This window comes from Giraffa tippelskirchi, chromosome 13 (assembly GCF_054371585.1).
Source record: "Giraffa tippelskirchi isolate mGirTip1 chromosome 13, T2T-mGirTip1v1.2.pri, whole genome shotgun sequence".
Lineage (NCBI taxonomy): Eukaryota > Metazoa > Chordata > Mammalia > Artiodactyla > Giraffidae > Giraffa > Giraffa tippelskirchi.
Window position 1 is genome coordinate 3,413,132 of NC_137287.1, and position 21,384 is coordinate 3,434,515.

A 21,384-nucleotide genomic window follows, 5' to 3' on the forward strand; every position below is an offset into this window, starting at 1 on the left:
TAGAAGCTTATGTGAGGCAGAAACCTGTGCACCACATCAACGGTCACAGAGAGCACTGGTCAGGGGCTTCCCTGCGGTCCAGCGGTTAAGACTCCACACTTCCCCTCCAGGGGGCACGGGTTCGATCCCTGGTCGGGGAACTAAGATCCTGAACGCTTCCTGGCCAAAAAAAGAACACTGGGCAAAGTTGTTTGTAGGGTATAACACCATCTTTATTTTCTCAGTATTTACATACACATAATACTCCAAAGAGAAAGGATAGAAAGTTATACTCCAAAATGCTGATACTGGGACTTGAATTGTTTTCCTTTTTGTTTACCTACACTAGATTTTCCAAGTGAACATTATTTATTATTATTATTTATTTGTTTGGCCACGCTGAACAGCTTGCAGGACCTCAGTCGCCTGACCAGGGGTTGAACCCGCGCCTTTGGCAGTGAAAGTGCAGAGTCATAACCACTGGATTGCCAGGGAATTCCCATCTTTTTAGGTATTTTAAAGGCCACTGGGGTTTTCATTGTTGTTATTTTTTTCATGCTGATTCATACGTGCTCTCTGTATTAGAGAAATGAGGGCCTTTTTTTTTTTGGTCACATCGTGCAGCTGGTAGAATCTTAGTTCCCCGACCAGGGATTGAACTCAGGCCACGGCAGTAAAAGTGCCAAGCCCTAACCTCTGGACCATAGGCAATTTCCGAGGGCCTTTATTTTTACAGAAATAAATGTGTGCTTCCCAGCCCTTCTTACTACTGGCACGTCTTGCTCTCAGTGGACCCAGAGACAGTTCAAGCCCAGATACTTTAAGCTCCCACAAGGGCTGCTTCTGCCCTTTGGGGGCAAGGTCAGGACCCTGAGCCCTCGTCGGGGACTTGGCTGTCTGATGAGCCAGGCTTGGGCACACACATGGGTACAAGTTGTCTCCTGTTGGTTGGCTTTGCTTTTAACTCTGCTGGGGTTTGACTTTGGCAAACTTTGATGCATCCCTCAAAATCCAGAGAGCATTGACTTCAGTCTAGGAGACCTTTCTCCCTGGCCCTTCCAGACAGAATGCACCCCTTCTCTGCACTACTTCTGTACCTTGTTCAGACTTTCCCTATTAATTGCTATTATCAGGCTGAATTCAGCTTTTAAATCATTCTCTTTTTTTTTACCCCCTTAATAAAATAATGTTCATTTGGGACTTCCCTGGCAGTCTAGTGGTTAGGATTCAGCACTTTTGCTGCTAAGGGCCTGGGTTCAATCCCTGGTCGAGGAACTGAGACTTCCACAAGCCACTCCATGTGGCAAAAAAAAAAAAAAAAGTAAATAAATAAAACCCGAAAAGATGCTCAACTTTGCTCATAAAAGAAATGCTCAGTTAAATTACACAGAGATACTATTTTTCACCCACCGAGCTTGCGAAATCTGAAAGTTAGAGAACACCCTCTTCTGGCAAGACTGTGGGAAATAGACTCTTCTACATTGTTATTGGGAATGTAAATTGGTTCAACCAATCCCCATGGAAGACAATTTGGGCCGTATATCTATCAAAATGACAAATGTATATATTTTTTGACCCAGTTATTCCTGCTTGTAGAAATTTATTTTATAGATGCATGCACATGTGTAAAATGACAGATATTCAAGTGATTAATTTGTAGCATTGCAGGTAATCACAAAAGACTGAAAACCATCTAAATGTCCAACCACAGAGGATGAGTTAAATAAATGACAACACATCCATCCAGTGGAATACTACACAGCTGTCAAAACTGAAGGAGGTGATAGGAGCAAAAATGACTGAGCAAGGACCTTCAAAAATTCATCCCTGATAAAATCAATGGAGAAAACTGGCCGAAATGATCAGAATCAGCTTCTTCAGAACTCCGGAAATTAACTAGAGGCTTGCGGCAACCAGGGGAGTGTTTATTCAAGAAAACCAACTGATTTCCAGTAGGAATCAAGCTTTGTGGATTTGTAATTTGTCCTATCCCACCTTCGTCTAGCTCAGCAACAGCTTTGAAAACTAACAGACCACATTTCCAGCCCCTTAAGGAGTAGAACGGAGCTGAAGTTCTTCCAAAACTTTATTTAAAAAAAAAAACTGGCATTTTTGGACATGTCTGGTGGTTCCATGGAAGACCACATTGGAAAAAATTACCTTTATCGGAGAAGGCAATGGCACCCCACTCCAGTACTGTTGCCTGGAAAATCCCATGGATGGAGGAGCCTGGTAGGCTGCAGTCCATGGGGTCACTAAGAGTCAGACACGACTGAGCGACTTCCCTTTCCCTTTTCACTTTCATGCATTGGAGAAGGAAATGGCAACCCACTCCAGTGTTCTTGCCTGGAGAATCCCAGGGACGGGGGAGCCTGGTGGGCTGCCGTCTATGGGGTCGCACAGAGTCGGACACGACTGAAGCGGCTTAGCGGCGCCAGAACCTAAGTCAGAGCTCACTCAGTGCTAAAAAGTCTTTCACAGAGGGACGTTTATCTAAAACAATTACAAGCAAGTGTTTTAATGTTGCAGCTGCCTGAGGCAATGAACAATAGTTGGAACAAGCAAAAGACTAACCAGAATAAGAGGTAAATAAATAATAAATAGATAAGAGACTAACTAAATAGCCGAAGGGGCTTTGAAAAGCTCTGAGGTATTGGGATCTTATCTCTTTGGTGGGCAAAGGATCTCTCTGAGGTCTTGCCAACAAGGCACTTATCCCATTTGTGAGGGCTCTGCCCTCATGACCTAACCACTTCCCAAATGCCCCACCTCATAATACCATCTCTGTGGGGGTTAGAATTTCAATATACAAATTTCCCTCAGTCGTGTCCAACTCTTTGCAAACCCATAGACTATAGCCCACCAGGTTCCTCTGTGCATGGAATTCTCCAGGCAAGAATACTGGAGTAGGTAACCATTTCCTTCTCCTGGCATCTTTCCGACCCAGGGATTGAACTCAGGTCTCTTGGATTGCAGGCAGAATCTTTACCATCTGAGCCACCAGGGAAGCTCATAAATTCATGGGTAGGGCCACAAATATTTAGACCACAGCATTATATGATTCCACTTACATGAATTACCTAGAACAGTCAAACTATAGAGAAGGAACGCAGAAGGGTGGCGGCCAGGCCCGGCGGGGGAGCGATGGGGGCGCGTAGGGAAGATGGAGGGCTCCGAGGATGGGCCGTGGGGATGGCTGCAACGGTGTGAGCACTCAGCGCCACGGAACTGTGCAGTTAAAGATGGCTGCGGAGGTTAAAAGGGGGCAGGGATGGAGTAAATATTCATACTAGCTTTATAAAGAAACTCTTAAGGCCGATATAAAAAGTCAAAGCAGTGGTTCCCTGGGAAGAGAGGAATGGATGGTGAACTGGGGGGCTGGGGGACAAGAGTAAGAAGGGGACATCTCACCGGGAATCTCCTCATATTTATTCATTGTTTTTGTTTTGTTTGCGTTGTGGCCTCACCGCACAGCCTGCCTGCAGGGTCCAAGTTTCCCAACAAGGGATTAAACTGGGCCCCGACAGTGAAAGGGCCAAGTCTCAACCACTGGACCGTCAGAGAATTTCCTGTTTTGTTTGTTTGTTTCGCCAGGCTGCCTGGCTCACAGAAGCTCAGATTCCTGACCAGGGATTGAACCCAGGCCCTGGCAATGAAAGCTCAGGACCCTAACCACTAGCCAGGGCACTCCTTTTATTCATTGTTGAATCACATGAATATATATTCCTATTCCAAAAACTACATTTAAGACAAAATCAAAATCAGCGAAAAAAAACAAACAAAACTGTTAATGATGAAGACTTGAACCCGAGTCTGATCAAACCTCTGGATCCAGCTGCCCATTGGCAAGAAACACAGACTGTGCATATTGGCACCGAGGGATACGGTCAGGAAAAATCCAGACTGTGGGAAATTCTCCAGGTGGGCTGGCCCGGGCTCTCCAAAATATCAGTTGTTCAGGAAAGAAAGGGACGGATGGGACCCTCTGGACAGGACTCGAAGATAAAGCAACGAAAACCGCGAGACGGAGCTGCAGTGTTGCTGGAGATGGTCAAAGCAGGGCCCGCCTGCACAGGTGGGTGAGGGAGGTGGTCATGGCTGGAGTGAAGAACTCGGCTTCTCAGTGTGTGTGCTAAGTTGTTCCAGGCATGTCTGAGTCTGTGTGACCCTACTGGGTGCAGCCTGCCAGGCCCCTCTGTCCATGGGATTCTCCAGGCAACAATACTGGAGTGCGTTGCCATCCCCATCTCCAGGGGGTCTTTCTGGCCCAGGGATTGAACCCAGGTCTCCCGCTTTGCAGGCAGACTTTTACCGTCTGAGCCACCAGGGAAGCCCCTTACTTCCCCAACCAGGGATCAAATCCGTGCCCCCTGCAGTAGAAGCCCAGAACCATAACCATCGGACCACCAGGAAAGCCCCCAGCCTCATTTTGGTAGCCCGCTTCCCTAAAGACTCCACCAGAATCTGGTGTGGACCTGTGATGGTCCAGATTTTGTTCTGCACAAACTTACCTGAGGAAGGACTTTTCTAACCAAAATAGGTCATCATATCTTGTATAGAATCTTGCAACTTGCCCCTGGGATTAATAGTGAACAATTTTTTAATAGATCTAGAAATGATCTGTTCTTGTTGAGAGCATCATCCTAGAATATGTTTTTATTTTCTTTCTTTTCTATTTTTTAGAATATGTTTTTAATGACATTATTTTTTTTAATGACATTATTTTATTCACTTTCTTTTTATGTGTGTTTTTTGTTTCCATCTCAGCAGTAATTTCATCTGTGCCCATTGTAGAAAATCTGGAAAAAAGAAGAGAATGAAAACGCACACTCCGAGAAGTCCTCCCACCCACCAGAAACGCGCCTGCACTTCCCTCCAGTCACTCTTCCACTCCACTGTTCTCCTCCCTCGCTTTCCTGGTGGGCTCTGAGTGCAGAGAGGGAGTGCGGGATCCCCCCATGTGTTCCTTTTCTATCACTGATATCGTGTCAATGACCACCGTTCTGGAAGTCAGGAGTCTGACACGGGGCTCACTGGGATAAAAATCAAGGTGTCACCAGGGTTGTGTCCCCTCTGGTGGCACTAGGAGAGAATCCACCTCCTGGCTTTTCCAGCTTCCAAAGGCCACCTGCTTCCTCGGCTCGTGACCCCTTCCTCCGGCAGCATCAGGCCGAGGGCTCATTCAAGCCCCCCTCCTGGACTTTCAGGAACCTCTGCGATTCCACTGGGCCCATCACAAGAACCACTCATCTCAAAGCCTCATGAGTAGCAAACGTAATTCCCCTTTGCCAATAACCAAGCATAGTCATGGGGTCTGGGGATGAAGGTGGAGGTGGCTTTGAGGGCCATATTCTGTTTCTGTAGATGGCCAGGCCTGATGCTGCCAGGACTCAGGCCCAAGGTCCGCTTAGGAGGTAAGTGGGCGGGAGGGGCTGGGGCTGTGGATGAGAGCAGGAGCCTCAATCTGGGAATGCGCGGCCGGGGGCTGCCACCCTCCCCGGACACAGTTGCATGTGGTAGGGAGTCACCATATAGTAGGAAAAAACTTTTTTATTTGGCTTCATTGAGGCCCACAGGAGCTTAATTGCAGCATTCAAACTCGTAGTTGCAGTATGAAGGATCTAGCTCCCCGACTAGGAATCAAACCTGGGTCCCCTGCACTGGGAGAGTCGAGTCTTAGCCCTAGGACCACCAGGGAAGTCCCCCCACGTCATCTTCCATCTATTACTTTCAGTTGATGTGCTTTGCTCGCTTGTACACCTTAACAATCATTTATGTCCTGGGGAGTTAGTGCATCTGAAATCAGGGAACGTCACAAATAAAAATTCCCGTGTGGGATGCAGTTGAGAGGTGACCTCCGTGTCCTGAAGCCCAAGGGCTGAGAAGGGGGCTGTCATCCTGTGCAAAGATGCTAAACCCACTCCCCAAATACAGCTCTGCATTTCCAGTTTCCTAGAAGCTCCTCTCTGCCTCTAAAAACTCTCACTTAGACCCAGAAATCTCACTAACGAGAGTCTCTCCTAAGGAAATCTTTCTAAATATAGAAAAACGCTCCAGCACAAGGGTATTTGGGCCGTTTTCCTTAGAAGAGTGACTAATTAGAGACAACCTAATTGTCCGACAGTGGGAGGCCAGCGGGCCGGTGACAGCAAAGCTGCATCATTAAAATGATGAGTCCGGGAGAATACAGGCGAGCCGCTTTCATCACGGTGAGCGTACACAGGACCGAAATCCGGTGATCACAGCTACAGACGGTTTCTAAAAGCACAGAACAAAGGCTTGAAGGACATTAACAAAAACAGTAGCAGAGGTTCTCTCTGGCTGGGAAGGACTGGGGTGATTTCTCTTCCCCTTTGTTCTACCTCTCGGAAATTTTCAAGTTCCCTGGGATGAGCATAATAGAAAAGTCTACCTTTAAGTGAATTGGTTGTGTTAACCGACTGGTGTGTGAAATTAATGCCGTCCCTTTGTGTGGGTGAGTGAATGTGTGTACGTGTTACACATGAGTGTGCGTGCATGTGTGAGAATGCACGGGATGTGGAAGTGGAGTGTGTGAACGTTGGGTGTGGGTGGTCTGAGTGTGACTGGGTGTGAATGTGAGTATGGGTGGGTGTGAGGACGAATGCTACATACACCAACATGTGTGTGTGCAAATGTATGTACAAGTGGACACGTGGACATGTGGATGTGAACGTGGGGGCATCAGTGTGGGTGTGTGAGCAAGTGTGCGGCCCTGTGAAAGTGTGAATCTGTGTGTTCGTGTGAATGTGTGAGAAAGGGTAGGGCTTAAGTGTGTGATGTGAATACAAATGCGGAGGTGTTTGTGGACCTGCCTGTGAGAGTGGGGGTGTGTGAATGTCAGGTGTGTGCAAGTGTACGGACGTGAGCATGTGTGCTGGAGTGCTGGTGAATGTGTGTACGTGCAGCTGTGAGTGGATGTGTGTAAGCATGAGTGTGTGTGGATGGCGGGTGTGGGCACCCATGTGATGGCCAGGTCTGAGGGCACATCTCTGGTGGGCAGCCCCCGCCACCCGCAGTAAGGAGAGAAGCCCGACTCGCCCACGTGGGGGTGTCCCAGCCACAGGCCCGGCCGAGGTCCCAGGAAACAGCCAGCCCTGACCCCCCAGCGCGTGAGTGAAGGAGGTCTCGGGCCTCCGAGCGGCTCCAGAGGAGGCGGAGCCCAGGTCAACCACCTCGCTGTGATCTGTGCGGACAGCCGCCCCATGGAAGCCTGGAGCGTCTCCAAAAGGCTTCCCACCCTGGAGTCGGGGGTTTGCTGTGCAGTTTTCTGAGCCTGTGGCCCTAGTGACCACGTCTCCCGTGTGTGTGAAGCAGAGCCCGCGGGGGCTTCTCGCACCCACCCTCCCGTCCAGTGAATGCCCCCTGCTGCTGCCCTGGACACAGTGGGCAGAGGGTCAACCCTGCCCCTCTTGGGAGGGTCACTGCTGAGACCACTCAAGGATCGTCCCCTCAGTCTGCTCACTTGCTCTCAGCTAGAAGTGAACTGTTGTGGGGGGTCCCGGGGGGGCACCCCAGGCTCAGGCGATGGGCTCGGGCAGAACCGGGAGGGACAGAGGATCTTGTCCCCGAGTGGCTGCTGCTGCTCAGGTAGGTGGCTCACCTGGAGGACCACCAGGGGCTCAGGAGGCATCGCTGAGCCCTCCTCTGCCCACCTGATGGCCCCTGCCCTTGTCCCTCTGTCCTGCCCACCTCTGGGCATGGCCCAAGTCCACGTCCCCACTTCTCCCCAGACACCTGCCCACCTGCCCTGAGCTCCTGCCTCAACGGTCCCTTTCCATCCTCCCCCTGGCTGCGGCCAGGTCCTAGAACCCAATCTAGGGCAGGAAGTTTCCACGTAAAACCGATGCTGCCAACACAACATTCCCAACTGGACACAGACTGTGTGATTTCACCAGATGAGCTCCCCAAAGTCAGCTTCACAGAGACAGAAGGGAGGCGGGTGAGGAGTTAGTTGTTAGTGGGGCAGAGTCTCAGTTTGGGAGGATCAGAGTGCTCTGGAGATGATGGTGGAGTCGGTTACACGACAAGGTGAATGTACTTAATGCCACTGAACTGTCCAGATAAAAGTGGTTTAGATAGTAAGTTTTATGTTCTGTACATTTTACCACTGGAAAACACAAATATGTGTATTAAGTAAAAATGAAACTGACTCGGCGCCCACAGCCCCCATATAACACCTGTGCTGACCCGGCCCTTGCCAGCCATACAGAGCCTTCATGCAGAGGGCAGCTCGGGTCCCATCAGTGTCTGGCATCCCTGCCCGCCAGCCCTGCCCTCGCTGTGCCCCTCCTTGTGGCCTCTGCCCACCCCCACCCTCCTGCCTGCAAAGGCTGAGTCAGCGGCTGCCCCCGACGGCCCCAGGCAGCGACTGGGTCTCACGTCTCCCTCCAGGGACCCCCAAGGGGCCCGGCAGAGATTCTGTCTTCAACACCCGAACAGCAGCGGTGGCGGAGAGCCCCCACCTCAGCCCACCCTCCGGGGTTGCAGGGGTAAGGTCAGGGGGCGCCCCAGCTGGAAGGACCACACAGCTGCCTGGTTTTGCTAAATCAAGTCCACTTTATTTGAAACTTTTGACATGCCACAAATTTACATGAAAATACCCCTTCGAAATGTAAGTTGGAACACAAAATTCAGGAGCAGCTTCGCCCAAGGACAAGGAGGTCTGTCATCGGAAGGCAGGTGACGCGAATCCGGTCACTTAGCACCTGGTGACACACACGCCACGGGACAGCCTGGCACCCCCCACCCCACCCCCTCACGGCTGACCCTGTGCTGAGCGGGACTCTGGTTGGGGGGCAGGCAGTGGTCAGATGGGCAGGTGGGCGGGCGGGCAGTAGTCAGGGTGGCAGCCAGTAACGGGCTGGAGGCGACTGATGGCCTGGGGGTGTCACGTGCCATGGCACATGGGCAAAAGCACACGCCTGCACACACCCCTCTGCCCACCCCCACCGCTCACACCCCCAACTCACCCAGTGGGCACAGCAGGGCAGCCTCTGGGTACGGCTGGCCTGGAGTCTGGTACGGCCGGTGCCCCAACCCTGTGCTATTAATGCAAGACCTCATACTTCAGTGTTTTTTGAAAAAACTTCAGAAAGTAATTTAGATGATGCTGGTCAGCCTGTGTGGGACCTGGGGTTTGTGTGAGTTTCTGTGGGTGTTTGCTCATCACGCCTGGTGGACCAGACACTGCTCGTCAGAATCCTGTGCCCTGAGCCCCTCCACACAGTGAGGGGCTTCCCCGTCCCTCTCCTGTCAGCATCCACGTCCCCTTCAGCGGGGGCCACAGTCCAGTATCCTCACCCACCAATCTCCCTTTTTTTCCCAAGGTCTCAGCACTTCTCGAATCCTAAAGGAACAGGGAGGCCGAGAGGAGGCAGAAGGCTGCGCGGTGCTGCTCAGAGGACGACAGGGAGGACCCAGACCGGCAGGTCCCCCGCTGCCAGGCTGGGTGGGTCGGAGGGGTACGCGCTGGGACCCGTCACCATCCTGCCCACACACCCGGAGGCCCCTGGGGCAATGAGGCTGTGACTGGTGGGTTCAGACACTACAGCCAGCAGAGACCCAGGCACCCCGGCCCCGCTTCCCCAAGCCAGGCCTCTGCCAAGCTTCTGCCCCTCGGTCCCTGGGTCCCGCCTGGGGGTGGGGGGGGGCGGGGGCCAAGGGAGCATCACCTCGAGCACCCAGCCTTGCAGAGCCGCCAGAGGGCCCCTCGACCCCAGGCCTGAGTGGAGAGGCCCTCGTAGACCTGGAGGAGAAGGGACCCTCGGATCTGTCTTCCCGGGTCCTCGAAAGGCAGCCGACAGGCCTCTGGGACAGGGAGCACCTTCGGGCCGGTGGCCGGGCTGCCTGGGGGCACTAAGGTAGCAGAGCCCAGTTCCAGGAGCAGGCGGGGCCTCTGGGTCCGGGGGCGGGGCCTCTGGGTCCGGGGGCGGGGCCTCTGGCGGCGGGGCACCAACAGAGGGGCGGCTTCTGGGGTCTCTTGTTAACAAAGAGAGAAACGTCCTGGTCTCCGCCTAGCTCATTCCCAGCTCCCCCTGGTGTCTGAAGCACACACCATGCAGACATGTGTGCACCCACACTTGTGTGCACACCACGAACAGACACACGTGCAGGCACACAGATGTACACGGACACTCCATGTACACGCACGCACGCATACACACACACGCGTGCACACGCAGGCTCCAGTGCTGGCCAGGCCCCTCTCAGCAGGCAGCATATGGTCCGCCGCTTAACAGCCCGGTTCCGCCAATTGGGGACCATCAGGGTGGGTTCTTCTCCCAGCATAAAATGCTGCAGAATATAAATTGCAATTAACAACGGTGCCAAAATAGCACTTAGCGAGAATAAGCACATTATTGACATCTGGTGAGTCCTGTCTCGGCTGCAGGAGCAGGGGAAATGCTTGCTCTAAGTAAAGGGTGGTCGGGAGGACACTAAAACCACAAGCCCCCTCTTAGGGGGCTGCTTTCCAAGGCAGCTCACGCCCCAGCCTCCCGTGAATGGCCCCTGGTGGCTGGCATAGATGAGGCTGCTGGTTGAAAGCGCTTGCTCACGAGAACCATGGCTGCCTGCGGGGAAGGTCCCAGTGAGAAGGTCCCTCTCTGGCCTGAGCCCAGTTGCTCTGGATGAAAAGATGTGTAGCAGGGCCCCGGGGCCTCCTGCCCCCATCCTGGGCCGAGGCCCCCGCGTGGTTAGGCTGAAACTGGCCACAGCCCTGCTGTGAGGACGGGAAGCAGTCGCCACCCTTCCTGATGGCCCTCCAGGTGCTCTCTAGGTGCATCCGACGGAAATCCCAGAAACAGGTGGGGGGAGGATCCCACCATCTCTCGGACCCTCGTCCACAGCGTGTGGCCCTGGCCCTGTCTCTCCGGGGTCCAGGGCGGCCTGGCCTGCAGCCTGCGAGGGGACCAGAGGAGCGGGCCAGGCCCGTGGGGTGAGGGCCCCACTGTGGGGCGTTCCCTGCAGCAGCCGGCACGCCAGTCCCTCCAGGCAGGAGGCAGAAAGCTGCCAGCGGCAGCTGGGGAGGGAGGGAGGCACCCCACGCTCCAGAGCAGACCATGGCACCCACAGCAGGAAAGCCACGGGCGGGGGAGGAGCCCAGCTCCACGTGCAAACACACCGTCCGACCGGTGCAGGAATGCAAGAGCAGGGCCGGGGCCGCGGGGCAGGAGGCCGTCAGACAGACGGTGCTTAGGAAGCGCTGACCAGAGTGCTGGGGGCCTGTGTGCACCCGGGACCCTGACCCTAGGCGCGCTTCTGCCCTCTGAAGGCCTCCTGACCACCTGGGCCTGGCAGGGGGAGGGCTGCTGGACTGTCTGCCCCCGGGAAGGGCAGGCGAATGTGGGCTCAGGGTCCAGGTCCCTTCAGCAGGCGAACGACAGGACAGGCGACACACAACGGGGGCAACCAGCACGTGGACAGGGCAGGGAGCCAGCGGGGCTGGGGGCCGTGGAGCAGACAGCAGCCACGGTGGGCAGCAGCGGTGAGGAGGGCCTGGCAGACTGCATGCCCAGCCCAGAGGGGGAGAGGGAGGCCGGGGCGGGATGAGCCAGCCCTGGGCCCTGTGGAGGCAGCCTCTCTGGAGACCCAGGGGCCCCCGGCTGGAAGGCCTCCTGACGCCGCCCAGCCTTCCCGGGACATCTCCAGGAGCATCACCAGGGGTGTCGGGGCCAGACTCTGGGTGCAGGGACCCAACCGGCGCCCTTGGAAGCCCACCAGCCGTGGAGGTGATGGCTCTGGGGGAGTCTCGCGGTGACAAGGCAGAGGCACCCAGTGACCCCAGGGTGTGAGGCCGGGACACAGCGAGGCTGCCCCTCGTTTTGGGAATAGCCGCAGTGCCATTTTTTAAAGTGCTAAATACAGCTTTCTGAAATGGGGTAATGGGATCGCTCCTCCAGCCTCACACATCCTCTCTGGGTTTTAATATTTCAAGTTTTTCTAATGAAGCAGGTCTGCCTACGTTTCCCCAGAAACAGGGACCTGCAGCTTCCAAAGCCGGCAGCCATGACCGCGTGCAGCCGGGGATACCCGGCCCACCCGCTGCTGGCCTGGACCTGCCTGATGTCATCTGGCTGGAAAGGAACCAGAGACGAAACCGGGTTAACAGGAAGAAGGGACCCCCAAACGGCAGCCACACACCTGGAGCTCCCCTCCGCCCCTCCCAGAGCCTGGAGGCCGCCGACCAGCAACACGGAGTCAAGGGACACCCCGGGGCGGGGGCCACGCGGGTCTCTGGGGACCTGGCTCTCAGAGAGTCCGCACCCGAGGGAGACACCCCGGCCGGGCCCCCAGGTCACGGGACACCCGCTCCCGCCTCCCTCCTCCCCCATCTCAGCCGAGGGGCGCTGAGCGCGGAGTCCTCCCAAGAGGAAGCACCCAGGGGCCGGGCGGGCACACGAGACAGCCCGGGAGGTGGCTTCCTTCCCCCTGGGACCCCCGGGGGTGCGGGCCCGAGCAGGTGGGCAGGGGCAGCAGCCGTGGCTGAGGGGGAGGCCACACGCCCATCCAGGCTGTTGTGCTTCCATGGCCGCAGGCAGCGGGCGGGCGCCCAGTCCTGTCACCACCACAGGTTGGGGGGCTCCTCGGCCACTCTGCTTTTAAACAAGGTGACCTCGTCCAGGTGCACCATGGGCACGTCCCTGATCACGTCGGTCAGGCCCTCGTGGAGCAGGGGGAAGACGACGACGTTCAGCGCGGGCCGCTCCGCCTGGAAACTGAACCAGAGGCGACGGTTAGCGGGGCAGCCAGGCAGGCTGGGTCCCGCACGGAGTGTGCGCGGGGCCTTCCCGCTGTCCCAGCAGGCCCTGTCTCCCCGGGCAGCGGGGGTGGGGGTCCGTGAAGTGACACCAGGGAACCGCAGCACCAAGGTCCCACAGGCAGCACTCAGCGGGGGCGGGGGTGGGGGACAGGCAGCCAACCCCGCATGCACACAGACCATCCAGAAGGACATCGACTCCCAAGTCAGCTGACGCCATCACTCTGCCAGGAGGACACACCACTGCGCCTGCTGCCAGCCCAGAACCTCTGCGTGCAGGAACCTCTGCGTGCACGTCAGACCAGCCTTCTGCCTCGCACACCCTTGGGCGCCAGGCTCCGCCCGGCGGGGTCGGTGACAGTTTACACGGAGCATCTGCCAGGCTGGGCTCCACACTGGAGCCAATAAGACCGGCCCCTTCCCACCCAGAAGCCAAGGTGACTCTGGTCACGGGAAGAACTTCCATCCCATATAATCACGAAGGGCGAGAGACAAGAAGATGGCCACGTGATTTGCCAAAACTAAAGCCAGGCCGCCCCCCAGCCCACGCCTGCTGCAAGGAACAAGGAAACCACGGTCCCAGCCTCCCTCAATCCCCCCACCCGCCCCAGCCAACCCCCCCAGCAGCACTGCACTGGATTTACGACATGTGCAAATTGAACGCTAGAAAGGCATTCATAAAACTTGATGTTGTGGCAATAAAGACGCTGAGGAAATGCCTCCTGGTTCTGTGCACCACGTTCTGCTCCCGGTGGGAGCGTCTGTGACCACGAACCTTGTGGGCAAGTCCTCACTTGCAAGCCTGCTGTGAGATCTACTTGACTTGAAACAAAATATTCTCGGGTGTGGGACTTTCGTGCAAGGCGCCCGCCCGCCCACCTGCCTCCCTGAGGCTCTTACAGAGCCACCGTCAAGATGCCGAAGGGGATTAATTTCTCACCGTCAAGATGCCGAAGGGGATTAATTTCTCACCGGAGCCCGGAATGCACCTGCCCATTACAAGCAGCCCTGACCTGCGACTCCTGCCCCAGGTAAACCGACATCCTTCCCAAGGCTTTCTCTGTGGTCAGCACCCAGGTCAGCCCCGAGAGTGGGGGCTGGGAGAGGTGCTCAGTCACCCTCATACCTCTGAAAGGCACCTCCCAGCCCAAGGAGCCTGCGCGCCCTCCCAGCTGGAGTCTCACTGTCCCCACGCAGAGTGAAGCCTGGACAAAAAGTGGACGAGCGGCAAAGCAGGCAGAGCAATCACTCCTTCCAAGGTGCCCTCTCCCTTCCCGGGGTGGGGAGACAGGCTTTTGGTAGGGCTCGTGGGGGGGGGGGGTCCATCCATCCACAGGTTTTGCGGGGTCACTTGCGCATGTGTTGTAATGTTCATGTGTACACTTCAAGTGTGGTTTAAGAGCGAAGTAAATCGATGCAAGGAAAGAAAATGAAACTCCTTGCTGTCCCCCATGTTCAGAGCTAGACAGATGGATGAGCTACAGCACGGGAGGCTGCCTCTGAGGGCCGCTCCCCTGACCAGGGCGAGTTGCATCACGAGAGGAAAGACCCAAGGCTGCAGCCCGGAGTTGCAAGGACAAAAGCCAGGCCTGCCAGGTTGATGGGTTCACCTCCAGGCACGGAGTGTGCACCCTCCTGGGCACCCCCACCTGGGCGGCATCCCCACACCTGGCTCGGCCCTTGGCAACACCCACACCCTCCCGGGCAGCACAGGCGGGGAAGCCCCCGCCTCCCCTCACACTTCGAGCCCAGATCCCATCAGGGGCACAAAGAGGCAGGAAGTCTGGAGCCCGTACTCAGTCCACACCTCACTCTGAACCTGGCACCTGCGAGCTTGGCCACGTGGCCCCCACGAGGGGCAACAAAAGCTCTAGATGGTGAGAGGAGATGCCACCCTGGATGCCGCCCCTCCTGGGGAGTCTGAGGGCACCAACAAGATACAGGGCTTCAGAAAGTTCAGCCAGACTGACTCTCTGCCACTTGCAACGGCCGGAAGGGAGGAGCCACACCAGAGAAAACTTTCTACCTGCGGCTGTTACACACACACCAGGGGATTTCCAAGGGGCCTCTGGGTACTTGAGAAGCTCAGCTGCCCCAAATGCCTTCTCTGAGCCTGCAGGAAGCAGACAAGATTTTGCTTGCCTTAAAACCATTGTTGTGTTCAGAGAGAACACCTGATAGAGAAAGTGTAAGATGAGCGCAGGGCCCCCAGCCCCCGGCAGCTCTGCCAGCCCCTCCCGCAGCACCAACGCACCCTCTCCTGCTGGGCTGAGCGTGCTCCTCCTAGACGTGGCCTGGGTGACGTCTCAGGACGCAGACATGAATCAGGTTTGGTGAATTTCCTCCAGTCCTCGGGGCTGTGTCCAACCTGCACCCAAAGCAACAAAGCACCCGGGCCGGGGACCACCTCCTCCATGGTCCCACCCCAGCCAGGAGGCCGCTTCTCCAGGGGACACAGTTTAGGGACCCCTTCCACGATCATATTGGTAAGCCTCATTTCACACAGTGCTTGAGTTGTTTCCTCAGGATAAATTCCAGAAACAGGGCCACTGGGTCAGAGGGCATGAACACGTCGACATGTCGAAAGACACAGCAAGGAGCCAAGGGGACACGGCTGCAGAGCGACCGGGGGCGGTGGGACGGGAGGGACGGCCTGTGGCGCGTCTGCCTGTGGCTGACACGGAGGAGCGGAGGGGGTGGCCGGCCGGGAGGCTGAGCCTCAAGCTCGCTGCCAACACAGGATTCGATGGGGCAGCCACAGCCCCGGGACCTCAGGCCCGGCCGTGGCCCGGAGGACACGGAGAGGGGTGTCCCGCACAGGCAGCTCTGAGCCCGAGGCCCGCGAGTGCGCGAGGGGGCCCCAGGGACCTCGGTCTCCGTGCTTGGCCCTGCAGGTGCCTCGGAGCTGGAAGGGCTCCGGGAGGGGCAGCTGGGGACTCGGCCTGGCAGCAGCGCTGGCTCACTCATCTCAGTAATACCTGCTGGCTTGTTTCTTGGCCTGAGAAACTAGAAAAAAAATGAGAGTTGACAACCTCAGCCCCCAACCCTCCAGATAAAGTCATAAGACCTTTTATAAAAGCCACTCTTGCTGTAACGGGGATTTTCAAGAAGCGGGGAGGTGGGCGGTGGCCAAGAATAAAACAGTTACTAAAGGTTCTCAGAACTGAAGACGCGCTCCGGGTGGGTGTGCGGGGCGTGCCCTCCGAGCTCCCCACCAAACTTGTGGGGACCCCCAGGGCCCCTTGGGGTGGCCTGGATCCACCCTCGTGCAGAGGAGCAGGCAGGGAGAGACGCTCCATGTCAGGCTCACACGCCCCCCTCCCATGCGGAGGATTGTAAACCCATGGGCTTGGGCCCCTGGAGCCAGTAACTCGCTGTATGTCTGTCATCAGAAAGGCCTGGAGGAGGCGGGTCAGGGCGAAGCAGAACACAGAGCAGCTGGTTTGGGGCGTCCCTGGGGCTCCTTGCCTTCCCCTCAACAAAGACACCTCCAGGACCAACACCACAGTCTTCTCATAGCCTTCAAGAAACACCACAGAGAGGTGTCAGAGAGAGACAGTACGCCCCTGCTTTTGTTTGAGACACACTTGGAAAGACTCCCTGTGGCGACCCCAAGTCTCTTATGGGCTGCATTTCATTACATTGGCTGGACACATCATAATTTACTTCCCAGCCTCCTACAGATGGGGGGCTTCCCATGTGGCTCAGTAGTAAAGAATCCACCTGCAATGCAGGAGATGTGTGTTCAATCCCTGGGTTGGGAAGATCCCCTGGCGAAGGAAAACAGCAACCCACTCCAGTATCCTTGCCTGGGAAATCCCATGGACAGAGGAGCCTGGAGGGCTGTAGTCCATGGGGTCACAAATGAGTCAAGCACGACTGAGCGACTAAATAACAACTCCTACTGATGTGCACTTGGGCTGTAGTCCATCTTCTGCTAAAATGAAGAGCGCTGCCACCACCAGGATGAGCTCGGTGTAAACCCTGCCTCAAGCCCATCTGCAGGATCGGAGCCTGGAGCTTGGTTGGGTCAAGGATGTGAGTTCAGCCTCCACAGAGCTGGCCCACCCGCCTCCAGTGACAGATGGTCTCCTCCCTCCACTAACACAAGTGGGCTTTGCCTGAAGGGGTGGAAAGGGTTACACAATGTGCTGCAGGGGCAGTATGGCCCCGTGTGACCAGCGCCCACATGAGACTCTGCAGCCATCCCCTCCAGGAAGTCACCACCACCCTTGCCAGAGCAGACCACAGCCTGCTCCTGAACTTCCCAGAAGCAGGGCTCTTCCTGCCTTTCTCACGGGGGAGACTGGGTCCTTTCTCCATCCTGCGGCCTCAGCCACCTGCCCGGTGCGGAGGTTGTGTCTGGGCCCGCCCCCACCGCTGTGCAGGCAGGAGGCCAGGACACTCAGATCTCTGCCTCTAACAGGGCCGGCAGGTCATTTTCTGTAAATGGTTTTTCGTTTTGTTTTGCCTTATTTTGTTGTTTTGGCTGCACCGGGTGGTTTGTGGGATCTCGGTTCCCCGATGAGAGATGGAACGCCAGCCACGGCAGTGAAAGCCTGGAATCGTCACCGCTGGACCTCAGAGGCACACAGGCAAGCGGGCAGGTGCTTCGGTAATTCTCTGAGCTTGAGGCAGGGAACCGGGTGAGAAGCAAGAACCGCCTGAGAAAAAGGTGACGACAACGCCAGCCCCTCCTGGTCGCGATCCCGGGTGGAACGCGTCCTGCTGCGATGCCCTGCCCGAAGCCGGGCGCCGTCACCCTGACCCACGGCGCCACCTGCTGGGCGCCTCGCAGAAGTGCAGCCGGGACCCCACGCCCCGCAGCAGAGGCCTTGCGGGAACACAGACGCGTCCTTCCAGCGCGGGTCCCACTACACCTCCACCGCCTCTCGGAGCCTTGGTCTCCCCACTTGTGCTGGGGCTCGAGGCGCACAGCTCACAGGGCTCTGGGGCGGCGGGAACCACAGAGGCAGGACATGGCAGGAGGAGCCCATAGGGGGGCCATGCTCCAGCACACACAGGGCTCCGGGTACCTCAGCCGCTCGGCGGGTCCCCACCATGGCCCCAGCCTGTGCCCAGGAAGTCCACCCAGCCAACGTCGACCTCAGGCCTGGTCTCGAATACTGTGCCCCCAGGGCCCTAAACGAGGACACCAAGGGCGGAGACACTGGTGAGTGGGGAGTGCCCCCCAACACCCGGCCTTTCTCCAGGCTCCCAGGCCCAGGAAAAGCCCAGGCCTGAGAGAAGGGGGCGTCACAAGTGCAGAGTCACCTGTGAAGGCCAGGCCAGAGCCCCCACAGCATCCTGTAACAGATGCCAAACGGCACTAAAAGGGACTGTGTGCAGCTTTAACGACACAGAAAGACATCCCTGATGGAGCATTAACTCAACAAAATCAGCACAAAACCACATGAGGACTCCGTCCCGGAACCGCTGGCCACTCTGGCTGGGGGAGCCAAAGGGAGCTTCCGCTTGAAAACAGCTTGATCCACGGTCTGAGTTTTTGGAAATATCATGAACATCAAGGAGGAGAAAACCTTTGCTAGGATTTCTCCTGAGAAAGGTGACAGCAAAGTGCAAGGACGGGCGACCCCACAAGGACCGTTTGGTGGGGCGGCCTGAGCCCTGTGACTCCGGAGACCTCCTGGCCGATGGCACGTCTGTAATTCTGTGACCAGCCTGGCCTCCTCCCTGTCACATTCCCCCCACCCGCAGGACATGGAGACCTGGGAGAGGGGGGCTGGGACCCCCGGGGCCACACTCAACAGCCGCCAGGGGCACTGCTGCTGTCACTGCGTTTTCTCTCCAGAGGGTCTAAGCGCTCCATGCTCCTGGGGACCCGCTCGGGGCAGACCCCCCTCCCCAGGAAGCGTTGCTCCAGGCCCACACTCCAGTCCTGGGTGCCGATCTACGTTCCCAGGACCCGCTAGGGAAGGACACGGCCTGGTGTGTACACACCGCACACCTTCTGCAAAGGCCCGGATGGGCAAGGAGGACACGCAGACCCACAAGGAGGCACAATCTTCTGAGCTCTCTGCACTCACCTACAGCCCCCCAAGCACCCACTGCTTCTAAGTCTGAACACGGAAAACTGAAAAGACGCTTGTGACAGTTCACAGAAACAGAAGTGAACGAGGCTCCCTTTGTGAACGTGCTCAGCGCCACTAACTGCACCCCGTCAGACAGTTAAAATCATAAACTTTCGGTTATGTGTATTTAAAGATCTTTTAAAAGTACCATCTTCTCTGGGCTAGGAAGATCCCCTGGAGGAGGGCATGGAACCCACTTCAGTATTCTTGCCTGGAGAACCCCATGGACAGAGGGGCCTGGCAGGCTACAGTCCACAGGGTCACACACAGTCAGATATGACTGAAGCGACTTAAAACACTTATTAAAAAAAAAAAAAAAACTCTTTAGCATCTGGAAGGGCTTCACCAGGCCTGGCTGGCAGGTGCACAGCCATCAGCCCTCATGATGGTTGACTCCGGGTGAGCCACTCGTGGTCAACCTAAGACAGAGGGAACTGCAGTCAACTACTCTGAGCCTTAGGTTCCACCCCCGACCCTGACTTCTCCAGTGTGCGCTGGAAGGCTCAGAAACCTCAGAGGGATCTCTAGATGCACTTGACATAATTGGTCCTCACACAGGACCCCGGGGACCAGGAGAACTTCCGGAGCGCCACCGAGAGCTTCCGGAGCGCATAGCTGAGAGGCCACAGGATCTGGCGTGTCCCGCTGGAGTGGACCCTGTGGACATCGCCTCACTTAACTGCTTTCCTACAAACCGTAGGCTAAGCCAAGTTCACCATCTCCTGCTAGACCGACAGCACACGCTCACTTGGCCAAAGGTATCTGCCACGTGCTCAGGTAACACCCAAGGGAGCAGCGTTTATGGGAGTCTCTGAACTTTCTGGGCATGCAGGGGTCAGGTTCACGTCTGGCAGTTACCCAGGAGATTCCCCGCAGCTGTCATTCAAAGCCCACGGAGCTGCGTTTTATACACAAACCAAGAGGCTTTGCTGCCTGGGTTCTCGGACCAGGAGCCAGGACAAGTGGCAGATTTAAGAGGAAGCTTAGGGCGTAGGAGAGTCAGTTGGGGAGGTTGTTGGACCCACAGCCGTAACCTGAATCCACAGTGAAGACAGATGGCAGGGAAAGCCAGCAGCGGAGAGGTGGGCCCATGACAGGTGACGGCATGGCGGCTGCAATGTGGGCTCACTGGTCCAAAGCACCCGCCCCTCCCTGAAGGAACCCCACAGTAGGGTCCCCCAGGAATGAGGGGAATTGAACTCAGACGAGGAGATGTGACCGGGCAATGGGCACACGAAACGATGCTCCCTGGAAACACACCACGTGGACTCATACGGTGGGAGGATGAGCTCGCCCAGGAGCCCTGGAAGAGTCTGGCGGCAGGTCTCATTGGCAAGGCTGTGGGCCAAGGGCTGTCACACCCACAGGGAAGCTTAGGCTTGGGATGGCCATCCTGGAGAGCAAGCAACCAGGCCACTTCCTGGACACGCCCTGACTATCACTTCTAGGAACCTGCACGCTGGGGGGTGGGGGTGGGAAGGAGGACAGGTCAGCAAACAGCACAGACACAAGAGCCAGGCCTCTGCTGCTCGAGGTGGAGGCTCCCAGGAAAGAAGGGGGCAGAGGTCCTCGGAAGGCAGGGCTGGAAGCAGAGGCGGCAGGATGAACTGGTGTGTTTCATAGACACGCCGATGGAGAGTGGCTCCCCCAGGCACCCCGCCGGCCCGGTGCTCTCCAGAAGACGGCCCACCAGGCCTGACAGGGGCTCGGAAGCAAAGCCACGCAGAAAAAGGACATGCTAGGGCAACGACAGCCGCAGCCTAAGGCTGCAGGGTGACCGGTGGCGCTGCATGGGCTCCCGGTTCTGATAGCTGTCCCTGGGGAGCTCGTGAAAAGCCGATGACGACGAGGAGGGTCCTGCCGCCCGCGAGGGGCCCGTCCACTCACCTGCGGAGGAGGGACTGCTGCAGGCTGCGGCAGGTGCTGAGCGACTCGCCGGTGAACAGGTGGCACACCACCACGTGCAGGCAGCGCGCCATGAAGGCCAGCACGGCCTCAGGCTGCAGGGTCCCGCTGCGCGACACCAGGCACAGGCGCTGCAGCGCGGAGCACTGGCTCAGCGCCTGGAAGAACTGGGCGTTGGCGCTGAAGTAGGGCTGCTCCAACCTGCAGGCAGAGAGGACGCACGGTGTGAAGCGGAGGGCGACAGACGTGCGTGGAGCGGGGCTCCCGTCCAGGGGCTCGTCCATACCACAGCCCCTCGGGGGCGCCACGTGAGGACTCAGACCACCGGGGTCTTCCTCAGTGATCCCAATCTGGGGGGACAGCCCACAGGCCAGACACAACCAGCTGTCCACGGATCTAGCAGGCTCGCTCTGTTGGCTACACTACCTTCTCAGAGTACCTGAGAGCCGGGAGGATGAGGAGGGGAGCAGGGGTCAGCTGAACTGGGCCCCCAGAAGACGTGCTGCGTTCCCACCCCTTGGGACCTGCACAGGGCAGTGGGGACAGGGCCCTTGTTTGGAAGCAAGGTCTTTGCAGACACAGATGACTTAAGATGAGGTCACACAGGACGGGGGCAGGAGCTGGTCCAAT

At 57.0% G+C, this 21,384-nt stretch overlaps 1 protein-coding gene and 1 long non-coding RNA gene across 9 annotated transcripts in view; one reads left to right on the top strand and one right to left on the bottom strand.

Moving 5' to 3' along the window:
• Window positions 1–2,800: 2,800 nt before the first annotated feature.
• Window positions 2,801–6,402, top strand: LOC145531120 (uncharacterized). The gene is made up of 4 exons (XR_014072200.1): window positions 2,801–2,885; window positions 3,454–4,054; window positions 4,747–4,898; window positions 6,104–6,402. It is a non-coding gene; the product is annotated as an uncharacterized LOC145531120 (long non-coding RNA).
• FBXL18 (F-box and leucine rich repeat protein 18) overlaps window positions 5,512–21,384 on the bottom strand; it is a 30,797-nt gene continuing 14,924 nt past the window's right edge. For 3 of the 8 annotated variants that reach the window (XM_081552746.1, XM_081552745.1, XM_081552747.1), the window contains 2 exons: window positions 20,737–20,955; window positions 8,537–12,716 (listed from right to left, as the gene is read on the bottom strand). In XM_081552746.1, coding sequence (XP_081408872.1) covers window positions 12,560–12,716; window positions 20,737–20,955 — 376 coding nt within the window. In that variant the 3' untranslated portion in view covers window positions 8,537–12,559. Of the gene's footprint in view, window positions 6,238–8,536; window positions 12,717–15,011; window positions 15,764–18,950; window positions 20,309–20,736; window positions 20,956–21,384 lie in introns of those variants that run through there. The other 5 variants (XM_081552751.1, XM_081552749.1, XR_014072199.1 and 2 more) reach the window with 4 other exon arrangements.